Genomic DNA, 22514 nt, shown 5'->3' with positions numbered 1-22514 from the left:
TAATTCAATTGACTGGACATGATTTGGAAAGGCACACACCTGTCTATATAAAAGGTCCCACAGTTGACAGTGCATGTCAGAGCAAAACCAAGCCATGAGGTCAAAGGCATTGTCCGTAGAGCTCCGAGGAAGAATTGTGTCCAGGCACAGATCTGGGAAAAGGTACCAAAAGCATTACTGCAGCATTGAAGGTCCCCAAGAACACAGTGGCCTCCATCATTCTTAAATGGAAGAAGTTTGGAACCACCAAGACTCTTCCTATAGCTGACAGCCCGGACAAACTGAGCAATCGGGGGAGAAGGGGATTGGTCAGGGAGGTGACCAAAAACCTGATGGTCACTCTGACAGAACTCCAGAGTTCCTCTGTGAAGATGGGAGAACCTTCCAAAAAGACAAGCATCTCTGTAGCACTCCACCAATCAGGCCTTTATAGTAAGGTGGCCAGACAGAAGCCACTCCTCAGTAAAATGCACATGACAACCCGATTGGAGTTTGCAAAAAGACACCGAAAGGACTCTGACCATGAGAAACAAGATTCTTTGGTCTGATGAAACCAAGATTAAACTCTTTAGCCTGAATGCCAAGCATCACGTCTGGAGGAACCCTGGCACCATCCCTATGGTGAAGCATGGTAGTGGTAGCATCAGGCTGTGGGGATGTTGTTCAGGGGCATGGAGACTAGTTAGGATCGAGGGAAAGATGAACGGAGCAAAGTAGAGAGATCCTTGATGAAAACCTGCTCCAGACACTCAGGACCTCAGACTGGGGCGAAGGTTTACCTTCCAACAGGACAACGACACTAAGCACACAGCCAAGACAACGCAAGAGTGGCTTCGGAACAAGTCTCAATGACCTTGAGTGGCCCAGCCAGAGCCTGGACTTGAACCCGATTGAACATCTCTGGAGAGGCCTGTAAATAGCTGTGCAGCGACGCTACCCATCCAACCTGACAGAGCTTGAAAGGATCTGCAGAGACGAATGGGAGAAACTCCACAAATACAGGTGTGCCAAGCATGTAGTGTCATACTCAAGAAGACTCGAGAATGTAATTCGCTGCCAAAGGTGCTTCAAAGTACTGAGTAAAGGGTTTGAATACTTTAGTAAATGTGATATCAGCTTATTTTTTTATAAAAGTATAAACATTTCTAAAAAACTGTTTCTGCTTTGTCATTATGGGGTATTGTGTAAAAAACGATTTAATCCATTTTAGAATAAGGCTATAACGTAACAAAATGTAGAAAAAGTGAAGCGGTCTGAATACTTTTGGAACATCAAATCGCAATACCTGAGAGTAATGAGAAATGCAATACATATCGTATCGGCACCTAAGTATCGTGAGATCCCTGGCAATTCCCAGCCCTACCCTTTGTCCCAGCTGGCAGGAGCTGCCAAAGTCCACGATCTTGATGGCGCTCCTCTTGGGGTTGCACAACAGGATGTTCTCGGGCTTCAGGTCACAGTGAATGATGCTGAGCTCGGGCGTGGCCAGGAACAACAGCGCTGTGCACATTTGCTGGGCAAACTTGCGTGTGAGGTTGAGTGAGACGCCACGGAAGTTGGTGTTCCGCAGCAGGTCGTACAGGTTGTAGGAGAGCATCTCAAACACCAAGCACAGGTGGCTCCGGAACATGAAGTGGCGCTTAAGGTGAACTGGAGAGAGAGGAGGGGACAAAAAAAGACTAATGAGCATTTCTTTCGAGATAGGTTGATACACTAGTGATGTTAACATATTGGATACTCGTTATTGACTTGCGCATGTTAATGGACTGGTTTCCTGGACAGATTAAGCCTCATCCTGGAGTAAAAAGCCTTTTCAATTGAGGTTCTCCAAAACATTTACATATTAGTCATTTAGCAGACGCTTATCCAGAGCGACTTACACATTTTAATACTTTTTTCGTACTGGTCCCCCGTGGGAATCGAACCCAGAACCCTGGCACTGCAAGCCATGCTCTACCAACTTAGACACATCGGGGCGGTCCTGTGTAGCTAGCAGGTAGATGGCACACTTCCATCAAGATGTTTTGGGGTCTTTCTGGTATTACTATAGTAAAGACTCCATCACAAAGTTGAACAGAGGTCAAATGCATGTATGTATGTATGTATGTACAGTGGGGCAAAAAAGTATTTAGTCAGCCACCAATTGTGCAAGTTCTCCCACTTAAAAAGATGAGAGAGGCCTGTAATTTTCATCATAGGTACACTTCAACTATGACAGACAAAATGAGAAAGAAAAAAATCCAGAAAATCACATTGTAGGATTTTTAATGAATTTATTTGCAAATTATGGTGGAAAATAAGTATTTGGTCAATAACAAAAGTTTATCTCAATACTTTGTTATATACCCTTTGTTGGCAATGACAGAGGTCAAACGTTTTCTGTAAGTCTTCACAAGGTTTTCACACACTGTTGCTGGTATTTTGGCCCATTCCTCCATGCAGATCTCCTCTAGAGCAGTGATGTTTTGGGGCTGTTGCTGGGCAACATGGACTTTCAACTCCCTCCAAAGATTTTCTATGGGGTTGAGATCTGGAGACTGGCTAGGCCACTCCAGGACCTTGAAATGCTTCTTACGAAGCCACTCCTTCGTTGCCCGGACGGTGTGTTTGGGATCATTGTCATGCTGAAAGACCCAGCCACGTTTCATCTTCAATGCCCTTGCTGATGGTAGGCTTTGTTACTTTGGTCCCAGCTCTCTGCAGGTCATTCACTAGGTCCCCCCGTGTGGTTCTGGGATTTTTGCTCACCGTTCTCGTGATCATTTTGACCCCACGGGGTGAGATCTTGCGTGGAGCCCCAGATCGAGGGAGATTATCAGTGGTCTTGTATGTCTTCCATTTCCTAATAATTGCTCCCACATTTGATTTCTTCAAACCAAGCTGCTTACCTATTGCAGATTCAGTCTTCCCAGCCTGGTGCAGGTCTACAATTTTGTTTCTGGTGTCCTTTGACAGCTCTTTGGTCTTGGCCATAGTGGAGTTTGGAGTGTGACTGTTTGAGGTTGTGGACAGGTGTATTTTATACTGATAACAAGTTCAAACAGGTTCCATTAATACAGGTAACGTGTGGAAGACAAAGGAGCCTCTTAAAGAAGAAGTTACAGGTCTGTGAGAGCCAGAAATCTTGCTTGTTTGTAGGTGACCAAATACTTATTTTCCACCATAATTTGCAAATAAATTCATTAAAAATCCTACAATGTGATTTTCTGAATTTTCCCCCCTAATTTTGTCTGTCATAGTTGAAGTGTACCTATGATGAATTACAGGCCTCTCTCATCTTTTTAAGTGGGAGAACTTGCACAATTGGTGGCTGACTAAATACTTTTTTGCCCCACTGTATGTATGTCAATAACAAAATACATAGGCGTACAGAGGCCTATTATCAGCAACCATCACTCCTGTGTTCCAATGGCACTGTCACGACTTCCGCCGAAGTTGACTCCCCTGCCTGTTCGGGCGGTGCTCGGCGGTCGTCGTCACCGTCCTACTAGCCGCCACCGATCCCTTTTTCGTTTGTCTGTTTGTGTTGTCTTATTAGCTGCACCTGTGGTTTTTGGTTTCGTAATGAGCTTCCCTATATTTAGGAGTTTGACCCGCCCTTGTTTTGTGCGGGATTGTTTTTTTGTTACGTGTGTGTATTTTGGGTTGTTGGCAAGTGTTTCTCTGCGCCCTGGATGTTCGGGCTTATTCATTTTTGGTTAAGAGTAAAAAGGAATATTTTTCCCAAGCGGCTCTCTCTCTGCGTCTGGTTCTTTCGCCCACCTAGTCCCGCGTGACAGGCACGGTGTGTTAGCTAATCCAAGTTTATCATTTAAAAGGCTAATTGATCATTAGAAAACCAGGTAGAAAACTCTTGGCAATTTCTCGCATGAAATAGGCTTCATTAAACAGAACAAGAATAGACTGACGAGTTTCAGAAGAAAGTGCTTTGTTTCTGGCCATTTTGAGCCTGTAATTTAACCCACAAATGCTGATGTTCCAGATACTCAACTAGTCTAAAGAAAGCCAGTTTTATTGCTTCTTTAACCAGAACAACAGTTTTCAGCTGCGCTAACATAATTACATAAGGGTTTTCTAATGATCAATTAGCCTTTTAAAATGATAAACTTGGATTAGCTAACACAATGTGCCATTGGAAAACAGGAGTGATCGTTGCTGATAATGGGCCTCTGTACACCTATGTAGATATTCCATTAACAATCTGCCGTTTCCAGCTACAATAGTCATTTACAACATTAACAATGTATTTCTGATCAATTTGATGTTATTTTAAATGGACAAAAAAAATATATTTTCTTTCAAAAACAAGGACATTTCTAAGTGACCCCAAACTTTTGAACGGTAGTGTATATATATATATGAGTGAGTGATTGAGTGAGTGAGAGACGTGTATAGGGAAAAAGGAGAATCTGGCTATACCTATGTAGTACTTCATCTCCGTGTCATGTTTGTTCATGAGCTCGAGGAGCCGCACTTCAATCTGGGCTTGATTAAGAAAAGCCTTCTTGTTCTTGATGATCTTAATTGCCACCCACTCCTGCTCTGCACGGTCATATGCCTTTACAACCTGGAGAGAGGCAAGGCCAAACACAAACCATGTAAAAACAATGAGCCAGGCAGCAACACATGCACTAAACAGGGGGGATGGGGCTCTGATTTATTACAGCCTCTTCAGTCACACACACACACTACTGCGTGGGCTCTCTACTCGCTCGCTCTCTGCTCTCCGCACACACTTCTGCGCTCGCACACTCTTCCGCACGCACACACTCCAACACGCACACACTCTGCCGCGTGCGCACACAAACACGCGCACGCACTCTTCCAGGCGCACGCACACACACACACACTTGCGCGCCCGCACTCTTGTGCGCTCGCGCACGCACACACACACTCTTGTGCGCGCGCACACACACTCTTCATACTATAACATATCTGTCCCATTCATACTTTCCTTGTCAATTCCTTATCTTATAGACTACTTTCAGAAAGCCTAAGGTAGGCCTAGTTGTTTTTTTATACGTTTCAAGGAAAGGATATTTGCTTGTCTGACATATGCTGCTGGCTTTGATTGACAGGTGCTTTTACTTGGTGAGTGAGTACGCTGATTCTCTATATGTATATGTTCATGCAGAAAGTTTTCTAAAGTAGCCTGTCTGGACTACATCTCTTTAATAAGAATCAAATGCTTGTAAAAGGCCTATTGTCAGTAGCTTAGGCTACATTACTTCTCATTACGGCTTCCTCTCTTTGAAGAACATATGCCAATGCCATCGAATGACCGCAGCAGCAGGGTTTGTGGCAGTATGTGAGTATTTTGGGGAAAGTGGGAGAAAACCCATCGGACTTTGTTTGAATGGTTTTGTGCGTCAAAATAGGATCTGTATTTAATTGTTTTTATATGCAGAAAAGCCAACAGACAAGAACAAGGTAGGCATACATATTTATTTTGACTCCATTAATGTGTCAACATGAACATGTGACAGATCCTCTTTAACCTGGCACTTACATGTTTTATTTTATTAATATGTATAAGTAATAACCTGAATAATAATAATGAAAATGGCGTGATAATAAAGAAGTATAATGGCTTGCTTCAAATAGGTTTCATTAAGAAGCATGTCCATGTAAATAAGTGTACAAACAGAATTGTGACCTAATCCCCAGAACGGTTATGTCGGTGACTGTGTACATTGGCCTGGCCAATTACCGTAACCTCAAATTCCAAGATCTTCACAGCCCTATCATCGATTCCGCCACAATGTGTGAGCCTCTGGTTAAATGCTCATGTATCATTTTTGAAAACATACATGTCAGGTCAATCTTATGGACCATGTCTAGCCCTTTAAAGGCCTGGTGGTGGTTGAAACAATACCAGATGAGCTTCTGCAAAAAGGTAACTGCTCCCCTGGTGGTTGACAATACATGTATGTCATGTGACTCACTTGTCCAAACGAGCCTTTGCCTATCAAGGAGTCGATCTCGTAGCGGTCCATCCATTTCTCCCCGTTTTTGACGATGTAGTCGTAGTTGTCGTCATCATAGCCGTCGTTGAAGACCTTCCTCTCTTTCTTGTGACTGGAGTCGTCGCCCTGGCCCTGTTGGTGTCTCCGCTTCTTTTTTGCATAGTATACCTGCCAACAAAATGGTGTTGTTACTAAATTACCCATCAGGTAGGTGGCACACGGAGCCTGAGAGGTGGTTGCTAAAAGGTAGGCCCTAACCACCACTATGCAGTACAAGCTGAGATTGCATGGGATGTTGTCACTATTCGATTCAAATCTTCAAGTGATCAGTGCAGGCCTGATTTTATCTTATTCAGGCTTAACAGATGTGTTATTTACACAAATTTGAATTTGAGTAGTGATCAATCCTTCCGTGTATGTGTGTGCGAGCCCTGGCCTTGAGCGACCAGAGTTCCAGGTACAGGTGTAGTGTGTGGTGGAACTTACCTCGTTGATGCATTTGTAGGTTTTGATCAGGTCAATAGAGAGCTTCCTTAGGGGAGATGAGGACGGGTCGCGAAAGCACTGGGGCATGCGCCTCTGTAACATGACAACATCAGGGGTCACCTTAAAACACAGAGGCACCAAACACAGAGAACATCACCGTTTCAGAAACACACACTCACCTGCATCTGTTGTTTATGTGGCAAATGTTGCTATGCATGACATTATTTAAAAGGACAGAACAGTGTCCCACAGGGATTGATTATTAGTTTGGTTCTTTTTACTATTTACATTAACAAAATTGGTTTATAAATTGTTTTATCCACTTGTATGCAGATGACACTGTGGTGTATGCCATTACCCCCACAGCTGACCAGGCTCTGTATTTCCCTGCAGAAAGCCTTTCTTGAACTGAAATTGGTACTTAATGCAGGTAAAACCAAGTATAGGTTATTTTTCCAAATCAGGTAAAAATGTATCTGATTCATACGTACTTTGGATGGTGCCCTTATTGTTGTGTCGCCACTTATAAATATCTGGCCATCTGGATTGACAAAAAGCTATCTTTCAAAAATAATGTTGATGAGGTAGTTTAGAAAAAGGCACGGCCTTCCGTTAAAGAGATGGAAAAAAATGTGCCCTGTAGCACTCACTTCTGTCATCATGAAGTGCTTTGAGAGGCTAGTTAAGGATCATATCACCTCTACCTTACCAGACACCCTAGACCCACTACAATTTGCATAACGTCCTAACAGATCCACAGATTACGCAATCTCCATTGCACTACACACTGCCCTATCCCGTCTGGACAAGAGGAATACCTATGTAAGAATGCTGCTCAGCCTTCAACACCATAGTGCCCGCCAAGCTCATCAATAAACTTGGGTCTGAACCCCGCCCTTTGCAACTGGATCCTGGACTTCCTGACGGGCCGACCCCTGGTGGTGAAGTTAAGCTACAACACTTGCGCTACACTGATCCTCAACACGGGGGGCCCCACATGGGTGCCTGCTTAGCCCCCTCCTGCACTCCCATGACATTGTGGCCACGCACGTCTCCAACTCAATCAACAGTGGTAGGACTGATTACCAACAACGAAACAGGCTACAGGTTGGAGGTGAGGGCCCTGGCGAAGTGGTGCCAGGAAAATAAAATCTCCCTCAACAAAACGAAGGAGCTAATCGTGGACTTCAGAAGAAACGCCCCCATCCACATCAACGAGACGGCAGTGGAGAGGGAGAAAAGCTTCAAGTTCCTCGGCATCACTGACATCCTAAAATGGTCCAGCCACACAGACAGTGTGGTGAAGAAGGCACAACAGAGCCTCTACAACCTCAGGAGGCTGAAAAAAAGTATTATTGGCTAAGACCCTCACGAACTTCTACAGATGCATGTCCCTAATGTTATGTACACTCAGTGTATATACTGTATTCTAGTCAAGTCTCATCCTATACAACTACTGCTGTACACACCTTTTCTATTCATATACGGTACATAATGTCTATACACACCATCACGTACACCAAGTTTACCAAACATTACGAACACTGAGTATACCAAACATTAGGAACACATGGGAAACTGTAGAGCGTGAAAAACCCAGCAGTGTTGCAGTTCTTGACACAAACCTGTGCACCTGGCACCTACCACCATACCCTGCTCAAAAGGCACACATCTATTGTCTTGCCCATTCATCCTCTAAATGGCACACATACAGTCCATGTCTTGTCTCAAGGCTTACAATTCCTTCTTTAACCCGTCTCCTCCCCTTCATCTACACTGATTGAAGTGACAATAATGGATCAAAACTTTCACCTGGATTCACCTAGTCAGTCTAGGTCATGGAAAGAGCAGGTGTTCTTCATGTTTTGTACACTCTGTGTTCATATACATTTATATTCCATACTCGGACATTGCTCGTTCTAATATTTCTATATTTCTTCCTTTCTTTGCGTGTATTGTTTTATATTGTCAGGTATTACGGCACTGACTCTCTGCTTAAATAAAGGAGAATTTGATGAGGGCCTGATATCAGAATAACACACATGGGCAGCAGCCACTGAAGTCATGGGCGTGTTTGACAGCACCCTGCAGATTATTTTGGTAATAGCCATGACTGTCGTCAGTAATAAAAACAAGTGAGAAATCACCCTGTTTATTACCCTGGACATGCAGGCCGTAATGTTGCCTGTACAGTAAGAATAACCCGTGTTCACGGCGGGTCAGGATATATTAAGTGCCTTTTACTAGGAAAGGCGGACAGCAAGCAGTGTTTTGTAAAGGAAGCCACAGGCCGCAGGGCTTGGGGTTAGCACCACTTTGTGTGCGAGTGTGTTTTGGTGTATGCGTAAGGTTTTGTGTGTGTATTTATATCAATGTATGTATGAGTATACTGTATATGGTGTGTGTAGCTGTACCTAGCGTACCTGGCTGGCAATAGACTGCTGCGCCTGCTCGCTGTGGGGCAGAGCCGGCACAGACGGGTCAGTAGTCTGTTGGTGCCGCTCACTGTACTGCTGGTGCGAATGGGGAATGGGAGCAGCCATCAGAAGCCCAGAAGCGTGGAACAAAAACAAGGGAGCAAGCTGGACAGATGAAGGTTTGCATGCTGAAGTCTCTTCTCCTGAAAGAGAGGGACATGTTAGCTTCTGATCAACACACATTCAATAGGTTGTCACAAGGCCCCATTCTCAGTTCTCAGTGTGAACCCTTGCTACTGTGTTCCTTTACATAAATGATACAACTTAAATGATGTAATTGTGGTTTGAATAAATCACTGCGTTTGTATATCAGAGCAAGTCTTAAAATAATGATTGCATCAGTGATTATTCCATATACCATCAATCACTTCCCATTTAGCTGTAGCAATTTTGGAAGACTGCATCCTACACATGACCCAAAACGTATACACAAAAACAAGCACCAACGACCTTTCCGACAAGGAAAAAAAGCTACAAAAAGGACCATGGCAGGGAGATTTGATGCCTGTACACTACTAGAATATTTCATCACATCCCTGCATGATGGCCAGAACTAAAAAAGCACGGCGCCAGATTTGAAGTTAATAATTGATTAGGAAAACTATTACAAAAGACCCAAAGCAATAGCTTCAACATTATTAATTGGGCAGAATAAAAGCACAACGATGTCAAAGGAAAGCATGCCGTGCAATAAACTGAGACATGGGCTATGAAAATCGGTTGGAAAAGTTATTTAACCCCTCAAACAGCCTTCTCTCCACCATCATATTCTCACAGAAATGTGCAGTATAATTAATGTTAGATTTTCCCCAAATGATTAAAATAGACTTGTTTATAACAAACACTTCTTTAGCACTATGACATACAGTAGGCCTTAACGTAACTCAACTACAGAAGCTGATTAAAGAAAAGCAGAAGAAAAGTGCTCCAGGGGGAAAAAGTACAAATTCAGTCCCAAATAGCTAGCTGACCATTGCATTTAAAAATGTCAATGAACTTTGAATGAATGATGACAAATTTTGGGCCTTCTACGGTACCATGACCCTTGGCTGGACTCATGGCCTATGAGACCTATGAAGGAAACCATATTCCAGGTCCAGGGAATATTCTAATGTGGTGTGCTCAGCAATAGTTAAGCAATGACGAATGAGAACCCAGGAATTATTGTGTGAATAACTATGGGCTGTTTGAGGGCCTTATTGCTTCTAAAAAACGGTTGCCAACATATTACAAATGTTATTATATTGAGTAAATTAATTGTATCCTACCACCATATATATATAGGACGGGCAAAAACCAGTTTTTAGTTCTGAGGTTCTGAGGTTGCTATCAAAACGGGCTGGTCGTTCATTCTATTTGCAATGGTTGCTATGCTAAAATCATTGGCATGTAGCTATGCAGGCTAGCTACACAACATGACCAAAAGTATGTAGACACCTGCTTGTCGAACAACTCATTCCAAAATCATGGGCATTAATAGAGTTGGTCCTCCCTTCGCTGCTATAACAGCCTCCACTCCTCTGGGAAGGCTTTCCACTAGATGTTGGCTCATTGCTGCAGGGACTTGCTTCCATTCAGACACAAGAGCATTAGTGAGGTCAGGCACTGATGTTGGGCGATTAGGCCTGGATCGCAGTCGGCGATACAATTCATCCCAAAGGTGTTTGATGTAGTTTAGGTCAGGGCTCTGTGAAGGCCAGTCAAGTTATTCTACACCGATATCAACAAACCATTTCTGTATGGACCTCGCTTTGTGCATGGGGGCATTGTCATGCGGAAACAGGGCCTTCCCCAAACTGTTACCACAACTTTGGAAGCACAGAATTGTGTAGAATGTCATTGATTTCAATGTCATTGTAGCGTTGATTTCCCTTCACTGGAACTAAGGGGCTAGACCGAAGCATGAAATACAACCCCAGACCATTATTCCTCCTCCACTAAACTTTACAGTTGGCACTATGCATTGGGGCAGGTAGCGTTCTCCTGGCATCCACCAAACCCAGATTGGTCCATCGGACTGCCAGATGGTGAAGCGTGATTCATCACTCCAGGGAGAAAACGTTTCCACTGCTCCAGAGTCCAATGGCGTTGAGCTTTACGTCACTCCAGCCGATGCTTGGCATTGCGCGTGGTGATCTTATGCTTCTGTGTGGCTGTTCATCAATGGAAACCCATTTCATGAAGCTCACAACGAACAGCTCTTGGGCTGACTTTGCTTCCAGAGGCAGTTTGGAACTCGGTAGTGAGTGTTGCAACCGAGGACAGACAATTTTACGCGCCAGGCGATTCAGGGGTATCATTCCGTGAGCTTGTGTGGCCTACCACTTCGCGGCTGAGCCGTTGTTGCTCCTAGACATATCCACTTCACAATAACAGCACTTACAGTTGACCGAGGCAGCTCTAGAAGGGCAGAAATTTGACAAACTGACTTGTTGGAAAGGTGGCATCCTATGACGGTGCCACGGTGTGGCTAATATAGCCGAATCCACAAATTTGAAGGGGTGTCCACATTCTTTTGTATATATAGTATACTTATCCTTTGCTAGCAAGCCAACTAAAGTGAACACAATCACATCAAGCAGCTAAAATGACAGCAAACTGTGCACTTTCGTCTGTTTTACCTTTATTTATACTGCCATTTCTTTGGATATATACACATGATAATGATCTTGATAAATGAATTTGCTTGACTCAGAGACGCTGTCAGTCTCGTCACGTTCATATGCACTTTTGGGCTTGGTGGGCCAAGATATAATCGGAGTTTGGGGCCGCGGGCCAAACAAATAGAGTATCTATTTAGAAATTTGAAAGGTAAGCGATAGCTTTTTTAGTAAGCAGTCATAAAATCACACTTAAAACAATCAAATTGTAGCCATATAACTTTACACCTAAAACCACATTTTATAGAGAGCAATAGTAATGGAGTCTTTTTGTGGGCATAAATGCTGAAAATAAGGTCTGTGTAGGTCTGGTAAACACAGGCTTAGGAGATCTTAAGTTTTGTTCTATGAGATCATCTTCATCCGCTAATGTAACATTTAAAGCATTTATGTAATATATATATATTTTTAAATCTAAGCACATGAAAGGCTTCATAATTTATAAAAGGTCATGTTAATTGACTGACATCTCATAGAACATATAAGATCTAATAAGCCTGTGTTAACCTCAGACCTTATTTTTGGCGTTTATACCAAAACCCTATTCTTTCCCCATTACATTTTCCCTATATGAATTGCTGAACGAACCAGAGGTAACTCATTTACAGTTTCTAGGACTACAATCATAAGGATAATAACTTTAATATGTTGTTTTAAATTACTTGAATATGGGAAAGGTGTAACAATTTGTATATGCAGCAGTAAGTCACTGAAATGCATCAGCAAGGTATTGGACAGTTTAGGAAAATATCAGGGAAGCTCATTAGGCATTAGGGGCCCTAGTCGAGATTTGGTTGGGCCCTAGGCGAGATTTGGTTGGCCCTGGTTTAGGCAAACCAAATGCTAGCCTAGTAGCATAGGAAAATGACTGGCTGGGCTGTGGGACATTGATCAATCTAATAGAACTGTTAACAGGCATTTACTGGAAAATGTGGGGATTGTGGTGCTATAACTCCCCGCTATCAACCAATTAGCATCCAGGATGCAAACAACCCGTTTTATAATCCAATATAGCTTTTGAAATGAAATCCTAACATACCCAGACACCACACAAACTACAAATCACAATCAATGGCCCCTGGTTGCTTTGTAAAGATGAACTGTGACGTTCTTTGTCCTTTTGCACAGTTGCTCCTTGGCCAGTGGCATGCAGGGTGAAATCAGATCACAAAAAAGCAGCAGCACCTGTCAGCGTCTAAAGTGTCCTACAGCGCAGCGCGACTCGGAGTCTGCTCACCCTCAGATCAGGTTTCATCCCAAAAAGTACAAACCCACAGGACACAGCCCACAGAGTTATGCTTTTGTCACACGGTTGCTCTCGATAACATTCCGGATGGTCTCTCAATTAGCTGGCGAGATTTGCCAGTAAAATTAAATGGAATGATCAGCAGTAAGTTACACCGCAAAATAAAACATTATTAGGCACATGTAGAGAGTTCTGTGCATGAAGCTCATTTTTTTTGTCAGGGTAACTGAAGGGGTGGAGGTATCTTTGATCATGCTTGGTGAAATCAAAAGACGAGGGATGGGGGGCTGTGGAGGCTCTCATTGAGTGTACCCTCTCAGTCTGGGTCGTCTGCTGGCTAGTGACTCAGCACCATGATGGGAGCATCAGCCAAAGCCAGGCCTGCCTCCCTACCTTTTACCTACCATTCCCCCACCTCACACTGAGAAACCACTGCGTCATCGCACACACAACTCATTCCCAAATACTGCTCTGGCAGCATAGTCGAGAGAGCGAGACAAGCGAACACAATGCTATATTCCCTTAAATCCCTGGGTAACGTCATCTTTCAACGCATCACTCTGGATTATATTTTTCTAATCCCTGCTGCTGCAATTACTATTCAGTTTCCCCATTGCTGTAGTGAAGGAAATTAAAGCACTGCAAAAAAACTCAAAATTATAGACTGAAGCAACGATTTAAAAAGCAGATTTAACAGTTATGCTTTTATCAAGTATATGCTTTCTGACTAGTGACTACACCTCACTGAATCAAGAAGCTATTCCAACAGAATAATGCTTGGCGTGAACATTGCATCAAATTACCCCAACCACACAAATTCTATAATTGTACTCTTCAATCAATGACCATATTAGGGGGAGCCTAAATTTTGAATAACAGTATATTCAAATTTTTGGACAATAACAATATTGGCCATTTAGAAACAAAATAATGTTGAGTTCAAGACCTTACTTTTCGCATTGATAGTTCGAAAGCAATAGTGGCATTTTCTACAAAAACAGACAGCTATCATCTATGCTAATTGTTAGCATTTTTGTATTCAAGAGAATGCATGCCTACTAATATGCACAGATGGTCATGATAAGGTTAAAATCCTTATCACAGCTCCATCCTTGTAATATCCCAAAAATATTTAACTTTGTGTGTGCCATGGACAGGCACAATGGACGAAAATGCTGTAATACCTACAAAACTTCCAGTGGAATCTCTCAAAAATTATAGATATTACATAGCCTAAACAGCACAAGGTAATCACGAACTTCAGTAATCCAAACTCATTTTGACTAACTGCTGAATATGCACATAAAATCTGTTTGATCAATCAACAACAGCCTGCGAGTGATTTTGAAAAATGTAAATATTAAATAGTGAAATGTTTTACCATTTATTCCAGAAGCCAACCAAGATTGAGGGTCCACAATATTTGGAGGGGCTGGCACAATATGGTATGCCAGATGAATGCTGGGACCTCATACCATCACAGTCACCTAATCACCCCCAGCATACAATTGGCTCAAATCATCCCCCCCTCCTCTCCCCTGTAACTATTCCCCAGGTCGTTGATGTAAATGACAATGTCTTTTCAGTCAACTTATTTGGTAAAATAAGGGTTAATTTTTTTAATAATAATTAAACGAATGATTTGGCTGTTAGTTTAAAACCTCTTTAGGCTAGGGGGCAGTATTTTGATGTTTGGATGAAAAACGTGCCCAAAGTAAACTGCCTATTTCTCAGGCCCAGAAGCTAGAATATGCATATAATTGGCAGATTAGGATAGAAAACACTCTAAAGTTTCCAAAACTGTCAAAATAATGTCTGTGAGTATAACAGAACTGATATGGCAGGCAAAAATCTGAGGAAAATCCATCCAGGAAGTGCTGTTTTTCTGAAACTACTCTTTTCCATTGCAATCCTCCATTTAAAGGGATATCAACCAGATTCCTTTCCCTATGGCCTCCACAAGGTGTGAACAGTCTTTAGACATAGTTTCAGGCTTTTATTCTGAAAAATTAGCGAGAATGATCACATCGCGTCAGTGGATAGCCAGATGTCCTCAGATTTGTGCATGCGCGCGCGCCGGGAGCAAGACCTTTTCTTTCTCTCTTCTATTGAAAAGGCTACCGTCCGGTTGAAATATTATCGATTATTTATTGTAAAAACAACCTGAGGATTGATTATAAAAAATGTTTGACATGTTTCTACGAACTTTACGGATACTATTTGGAATTTTTTTCTGCCCGTCGTGACCGCACGAGCCTGTGGATTACTGAACAAAATGCGCCAACCAAATGGAGGTTTTTGGATATAAAGAGAATCTTTCTCGAACAAAACAAACATTTATTGTGTAACTGGGAGTCTCGTGAGTGCAAACATACGAAGATCATCAACGGTGAGTGATTCATTTTATTGCTTTTCTGACTTTCGTGACCAATCTACTTTGCTGCTAGCTGTTTGTAATGTTTTGTCTGCTGAGAGCTGTCCTCACATAATCGCATGGTTTGCTTTCACCGTAAAGCCTTTTTGAAATCTGACACACCGGCTGGATTAACAACAAGTTAAGCTGTGTTTTGGTGTATTGCACTTGTGATTTCATGAAAATTAAAAAAAAATTGTAATTAAATTTGAATTTGGCGCTCTGCAATTCACCAGCTGTAGACTAAATTTATCCCGTTAAAGGGATCTGAGCGGCAAGAGGTTTTTAAGATCTATAGATTTTTTTTACAAATCTCTTTAACATCTAAAAACACTTAAGTGATTAGTCTTCATTAAGTGATTAGTCTTCAATAACTAATTAGGCTAGCCAAAAGGAAAATAAATATATCCCATAGAAGATGGACAACTTGCTAACAATTCAATATTCACAGTGGTTCCCCTATATGCATTTAGCAACATTTTAAAATCATGGCCGCCACTGACTAAGGACCATAGCTATAAACAATCTTGAGTTGAAGCAGAAATACATTACACACAAATCACAGCAATACTTTTTTTTTTATATGATCAAAAGGCACCTAAAAATATTTAACCAATTCGGTCATTTATTCACAGGTTACGTTTAGGAGAATTCTGTGGTTTGGCACGTTCTCCAAAATAATATTGGTGCTGTCTACTAAAATCATTCACACATAGTATAAATCTAATGTCTGATCACATGTAAAACATGTATAATTCTAAAAAAAAGCATGTTCACATGCATCTGCCAATCAAAAATGACAACTTGTGTAAATTATCAACACTCCAAAAAATCCCACTTGCAGATTATCTATGGTCGTATTTACACAACATTTTCTAAACGGACAATTCCTAACTGCATTATTTTAAAATGGAATAAGGTGAATAAGTAGTAGTAGCTAAAATAGACATTCCAGTTGCATCAGTTGTTTTACTTGACAGTGAAAACAAGGCTACAGCCCTGTAATCAAATCTTCTCAGTTCTATTTTGAAATCTCAGTCTGCCTACAGTGAATGGGAATTCTGTGTAGATCATTAAGTACTCATTTATCAACATCTTTCATTAGGCAACACAACGCAGCAGAATCAGAGTAACCACCCTTCTGAACCCCAGCAACAGTACCTAATTAGCATATCCTACCACCAGGAAGAAAGTGCAATTGGTGTGCACTATCTCTGGCTTGGCCAATCAGAAGACAGTATGCAAATAACCTACTTTTGTTGCCAGGGCAGAGCTCCGATCTATTGTCCAATAAGAAAACAAGTAATGAACAAGAAATTAAATTTCACTTTGTCACATTTCCAAGCTGTTTTTAACACATTATTTGCTGAACGAAATGTATGCAGCAGATTAGAACCTGGAGCCAGTGTCTGCAAGAACAGAGCTCTAACAAACTTCCAGCCTAAGATAAGGGAGTGGAGCCGAGTACCACAACTGTGATGGGAAAGAATTACATTCTTTTGGGGTTTTTTCTGATATAATGAATTTGGTAATTAGAATTAAATTATATTTAGAAAAAAAAATCTAGAGTTGATACCAGACCACAATGTAGGCTATTTCCTTTGGACAATATATCATGAATAACAGTTTTAAATAATAAAATAAAAGTTAATTTGATGAGTACACATTTGAAATAATTTACTATTAACTTTTAGTTAATGCTATTGTTCTTTTTAATAGAGGGGAGCATTTTGGACTGCGCCAATACAATCTCCACAAAAGTCATATCAGCTTTTTAATGCACAATTTAACGCTCTCTTAGTTGATTCTACTAGACCGCATGAGTATGCGGTTGGGAAATCCAACCAGGCTGAGACAGCACATTTACGATTGCTTTTACAGTAAACTGGAACTCCAATTTCTCCTTGACAGGCAGGTGTAATCTCGCAACAAAAAAATAAGAAAAAGTGAGGCCATGTCTTTTCCCTCAAAACTGTGCCGAAGATCAGTGGCAACTAAAGTGGAGTTGACTAACAGTCCCCCAGAGGTCAAATGAAACCATAGCTACATCAGTTTTAATTGATTCATAAATCACGGGAGGAGGTATCATAAATACACAAATGACAGCCTTAAGACTCAAACCTGGCCAAGTATGGGTAGCTGCAGCCCAATATGGCGATCGGAGAAAGGGTGTGTCGAAAGGAGTCGGTGTATGGAAAGCAAATAAGCTAATTGGGAAGATTTGACGCCACTCAAGACCGATTTTGTGTCTGATTGGGCTGCACGAGTCGATAAGGCGGCAACCAGTGCTGTATTGACGTGCCTGCCGAACTGCTTTCTACTGGCTATTCAAATCAAATTTTATTGGTCACACACGTTTAGCAGATTTTATTGTGGGTGCAACGAAATGCTTGTGTTTCTAGCTCCAACAGTGCAGCAACATTTAACAATTTCACAACAATACACACAAATCTAAAGAAAATGAATTATATATAAATATTTAGATGAGCAATGTCGGAGCGACATGGACTAAAATACAGTAAAATAGAATACAGTATATACATATATGAGATGAGTTATACAAAATATGTAACCATTATTAACGTGACTAGTGTTCCATGTGGCCAGTGATTTCAAGACTATGTATATAGGGCAGCAGCCTCTAAGGTGCTAGTGGCAATTTTTTCCCCTCCCATGATTTTATTTAAAGTAGGAGAGCAGCCTGCACAATAAATACATACTGATAACCATCCCTATCCAAGATGGTGTAGCAGTTCAGATGTCTTTGTCTTCGTCTTGTTGTGTCCGTGTATATATATATTTTTTTTCCCCCTTAGTGTATATATTTTTTTATATTTTAACCTCAGTTTCAACATACTCTCCTGGAACCCGCCTCACCCAATGTGGTATGGATCTGCTATTTTCTATACTTTAGAACCAGAACCCCCAACAGAAGCTAGCCAGCTACTAGCTAATAGTCAGTTAGCCACGGCTAGCGGTCATCGGCTAACCTTAGCCTGGTAAACTCCTGCCAGTCTGCACAGCGCGTTTCAACCCAGAGCTTACCGGACTGCTCTTTCTCCACATCTCCGGTTTCTTACCCCAAGCTCTGAACCTTTTCACCTGAATCATCGTAGCTAGTTAGCTGCTATCCGAGTGGCTACCCCCTGGCTAACGTCTCTGTCCTGAAGCAAGCACCAGTGAGCCTGGAAATTGCCTCATGCTAGGCCCATCCCCCGGCTAGCTGAAGAGGTCCATCAGCCACTCCTTGGGCTACAATACATATTTTGCCAATTGGCCTGGACCCCTTTTACTGCCGACACAGAGCCCCGCCGATTCCACCACGACTGGTCTACCGACGTAACCCACCCGAGGGTGTCAACAGGCTCCTCCATCGCGACGTACCCTGAAGGCCCATCCGCTAGCCTGCTAGCCGCGGCCCGCTAGCTGTCTAGAGCATATCGGACTGCTAGCTGAAGAGGATCAGCCAATTTCTTGGGCTACAATACCTATTTTGCCAATTGCCCTGGACCCTTTAACTGCCTACACGGAGCCCTGCCAATCCAACACGATTGGTCTGCCAACGTAACCGCATGAGGGGGCTACAACAGACTTCTTCCGTCGCGACGTCCTCCCTAAGGCCTTCTGCTAGCCTCGGTCTGCTAGCTGTCTGAATCGCCGTTTCTCCAGCTCGCCTCCCACTGGTCCCTATGATCACTCGGCTAAGCATGCCTCTCCCTGATGTCAATATGTCTTGTCCATTGCTGTTTTGGTTAGTTATTATTGTCTTATTTCACTGTAGAGACTAGAGGTCGACCGATTAATTAGGGCCGGTTTCAAGTTTTCATAACAATCGGTAATCGGTATTTTTGGACACCGATTTTTAATATAAATATATATATTTTTACACCTTTATTTAACTAGGCAAGTCAGTTAAGAACACATTCTTATTTTCAATGACGGCCTAGGAACGGTGGGTTAACTGCCTTGTTCAGGGGCAGAACGACAGATTTTTACCTTGTCAGCTCGGGGATTCGTTTTTGCAACCTTCCGGTTACTAGTCCAGTGCTCTAACCACCTGCCTTACATTGCACTCCACGAGGAGCCTGCGTGGCAGGCTGACTACCTGTTACGCGAGGGCAGCAAGAAGCCAAGGTAAGTTGCTAGCTAGCATTAAACTTATCTTATAAAAGACCATCAATCTTAACATAATCACTAGTTAACTACACATGGTTGATGATATTACTAGTTTATCTAGCGTGTCCGGCGATGCATATAATCGATGCGGTGCTTGTAAATTTCTCATTGAATCACAGCCTACTTCGACAAACGGGTGATGATTTAACAAGCGCATTTGCGAAAAAAGCACTGTCGTTGCACCAATGTACCTAACCATAAACATCAATGCCTTTCTTTAAAATCAATACACAAGTATATCTTTTTTAAACCTGTATATTTAGTTAATATTGCCTGCTAACATGAATTTCTTATAACTAGGGAAATTGTGTCATTTCTCTTGCGTTGCGTGCAAGCAGTAGTTTGGGCCGCCTGGCTCATTGCGAACTGTGTGAAGTCCATTTATTCCTAACAAAGGCCGTAGTTAATTTGCCAGAATTGTACATAATTATGACATAACATTGAAGGATGTACAATGTAACAGCAATATTTAGACTTAGGGATGCCATCCGTTAGATAAAATATGGAACAGTTCCGTATTTCACTGAAAGAATAAACGTTTTGTTTTTGAAATGATAGTTTCCGGATTCTACCATTTTAATGACCAAAGGCTCGTATTTCTGTGTGTTATTATGTTATAATTAAGTCTATGATTTGATAGAGCAGTCTGACTGAGCGATGGTAGGCACCAGCAGGCTCGTAAGCATTCATTCAAACAGCACTTTCGTGGGTTTTGCCAGCAGCTCTTCGCTGTGCTTCAAGCATTGAGCTGTTTATGACTTCAAGCCTATCAACTCCCGAGATTAGACTGGTGTAACCGATGTGAAATGGCTAGCTAGTTAGCGGGGTGCGCGCTAATAGCGTTTCAAACGGCACTCGCTCTGAGACCTGGAGTAGTTGTTTACCTTGCTCTGCATGGGTAACGCTGCTTCGAGGGTGGCTGTTGTCGATGTGTTCCCGGTTCGAGCCCAGGTAGGGGCGAGGAGAGGGACGGAAGCTATACTGTTACACTGGCAATACTAAAGTGCCTATAAGAACATCCAATAGTAAAGGTATATGAAATACAAATCGTATAGAGAGAAATAGTCCTATAATTCCTATAATAACTACAACCTAAAACTTCTTACCTGGGAATATTGAAGACTCATGTTAAAAGGAACCACCAGCTTTTCACATGTTCTGAGCAAGGAACTTAAACGTTAGCTTTTTTACATGGCACTTTTACTTTGTTTTTGCATTATTTAAACCAAATTGAACATGTTTCATTATTTATTTAAATTGATTTTATTGATGTATTATATTAAGTTAAAATAAGTGTTCATTCAGTATTGTTGTAATTGTCAATATTACAAATAAATAAATAATACAAATCAGCCGATTAATCGGTATCGGCTTTTTTTGGTCCTCCAATAATTGGTATCGGCGTTGAAAAATCATAATCGGTCGACCTCTAGTAGAGACTCCAGCCCTCTTCAATATGCCTTAGATAGCCCTTTTGTTCCACCTCCCACACATGCAGTGACCTCACCTGGTCTAAATGATGTCTCTAGAGACGAAACCTCTCTCATAGTCACTCAATGCCTAGGTTTACCTCCACTTTAGTCACATCCTACCATACCCTTGTCTGTACATTATGCCTTCAATCTATTCTTCCGCGCCCAGAAACCTGTTCCTTTTACTCTCTGTTCCGAACACACTAGACGACCAGTTCATATAGCCTTTAGCCGTACCCTTATCCTACTCCTCCTCTGTTCCTCTGGTGATGTAGAGGTTAATCCAGGCCCTGCAGCACCTAGGCTCCACTCCCATTCCCCAGGCGCTCTCATTTGTTGATTTCTGTAACAGTAAAAGCCTTGGTTTCATGCATGTTAACATTAGAAGCCTCCCTAAGTTTGTTTTACTCACTGCTTTAGCACACTCTGCAAACCCAGATGTCCTAGCGGTGTCTGAATCCTGGCTTAGGAAGGCCACCAAAAATCCTGACATTTCCATTCCTAACTATAACATTTTCTCACAAGATAGAACTGCTAAAGAGGGCAGTTTCAATCTACTTCAGATACAGCCTGCAGAGTTCTGTCATACTATCCGGGTCTGTGTCCAAACAATTTGAGCTTCTACTTCTAAAAATCCACCATTCCTGAAACAAGTCTCTCACCGTTGCCGCTTGTTACAGACCACCTTCTGCCCCCAGCTGTGCCCTGGACACCATATGTGAATTGATTGCCCCCCATCTATCTTCAGAGCTCGTACTGTTAGGTGACCTAAACTGGGACATGCTTAACACCCCAGCCGCCCTACAATCTAAGATAGATGCCCTCAATCTCACACAAATTATCAATTAACCTACCAGGTACAACCGCAAATCTGTAAACACGAGCACCCTCAGATATCATCCTGACCAACTTGCCCTCTAAATACACATCTGCTGTCTTCAACCAGGATCTCAGCGATCACTGCCTCATTGCCTGCGTCCGTAATGGGTCTGCGGTCAAACGACCACCCCTCATCACTGTCAAACGCTCCCTAAAACACTTCAGCGAGCAGGCCTTCCAAATCGACCTGAGGTATCCTGGAAGGATATTGACCTCATTCCGTCAGTAGAGGATGCCTGGTTATTCTATAAAAAGTGCTTTCCACACCATCTTAAATAAGCATGCAACCATTCAATTAAAAAAAAACAGGAACAGATATAGCCCTTGGTTCACTCCAGACCTGACTGCTCTTGCCCAGCACAAAAACATTATGTGGCGTACTGGATTAGCACCGAATAGCCCCCGCGATATGCAACTTTTCAGGGAAGTTAGGAACCAATATACACAGGCAGTTAGGAAAGCAAAGGCTAGATTTTCAAAAGGAAATTTGCATCCTGTAGCACAAACTCCCAAATGTTCTGGGACACTGTAAAGTCCATGAAGAACAAGAGCGCATCCTCTCGGGTGCCCACTGCACTGAGGCTAGGAAACTGTCACCACCAATAAATCCACAATAATTGAGAATTTCAATAAGCATTTTTCTACAGATGGCCATGCTTTCCACCTGGCTACCCCTACCCCGGTCAAGAGCCCTGCACCCCCCACAGCAACTTGCCCAAACCTCCCCCATTTCTGATTC

General features: G+C 42.3%; 1 protein-coding gene across 1 annotated transcript in view; it reads right to left on the bottom strand.

The window, feature by feature from the left end:
* LOC120057000 (dual specificity tyrosine-phosphorylation-regulated kinase 1A-like) overlaps nucleotides 1-22514 on the bottom strand; it is a 31689-nt gene that overhangs the window by 6343 nt on the left and 2832 nt on the right. The window contains exons 2-6 of the mRNA XM_039005338.1: nucleotides 8876-9072; nucleotides 6453-6572; nucleotides 5946-6134; nucleotides 4420-4567; nucleotides 1364-1650 (exon numbers count right to left, since the gene is read on the bottom strand). Of these exons, the coding sequence (XP_038861266.1) occupies nucleotides 1364-1650; nucleotides 4420-4567; nucleotides 5946-6134; nucleotides 6453-6572; nucleotides 8876-8995 (864 nt within the window). The 5' untranslated portion in view covers nucleotides 8996-9072. The remainder of the gene's footprint in view (nucleotides 1-1363; nucleotides 1651-4419; nucleotides 4568-5945; nucleotides 6135-6452; nucleotides 6573-8875; nucleotides 9073-22514) is intronic.

This window comes from Salvelinus namaycush, chromosome 12 (genome assembly GCF_016432855.1).
Source record: "Salvelinus namaycush isolate Seneca chromosome 12, SaNama_1.0, whole genome shotgun sequence".
Classification (NCBI taxonomy): Eukaryota; Metazoa; Chordata; class Actinopteri; order Salmoniformes; family Salmonidae; genus Salvelinus; species Salvelinus namaycush.
This window is presented reverse-complemented; position numbering and strand designations above follow the sequence as displayed.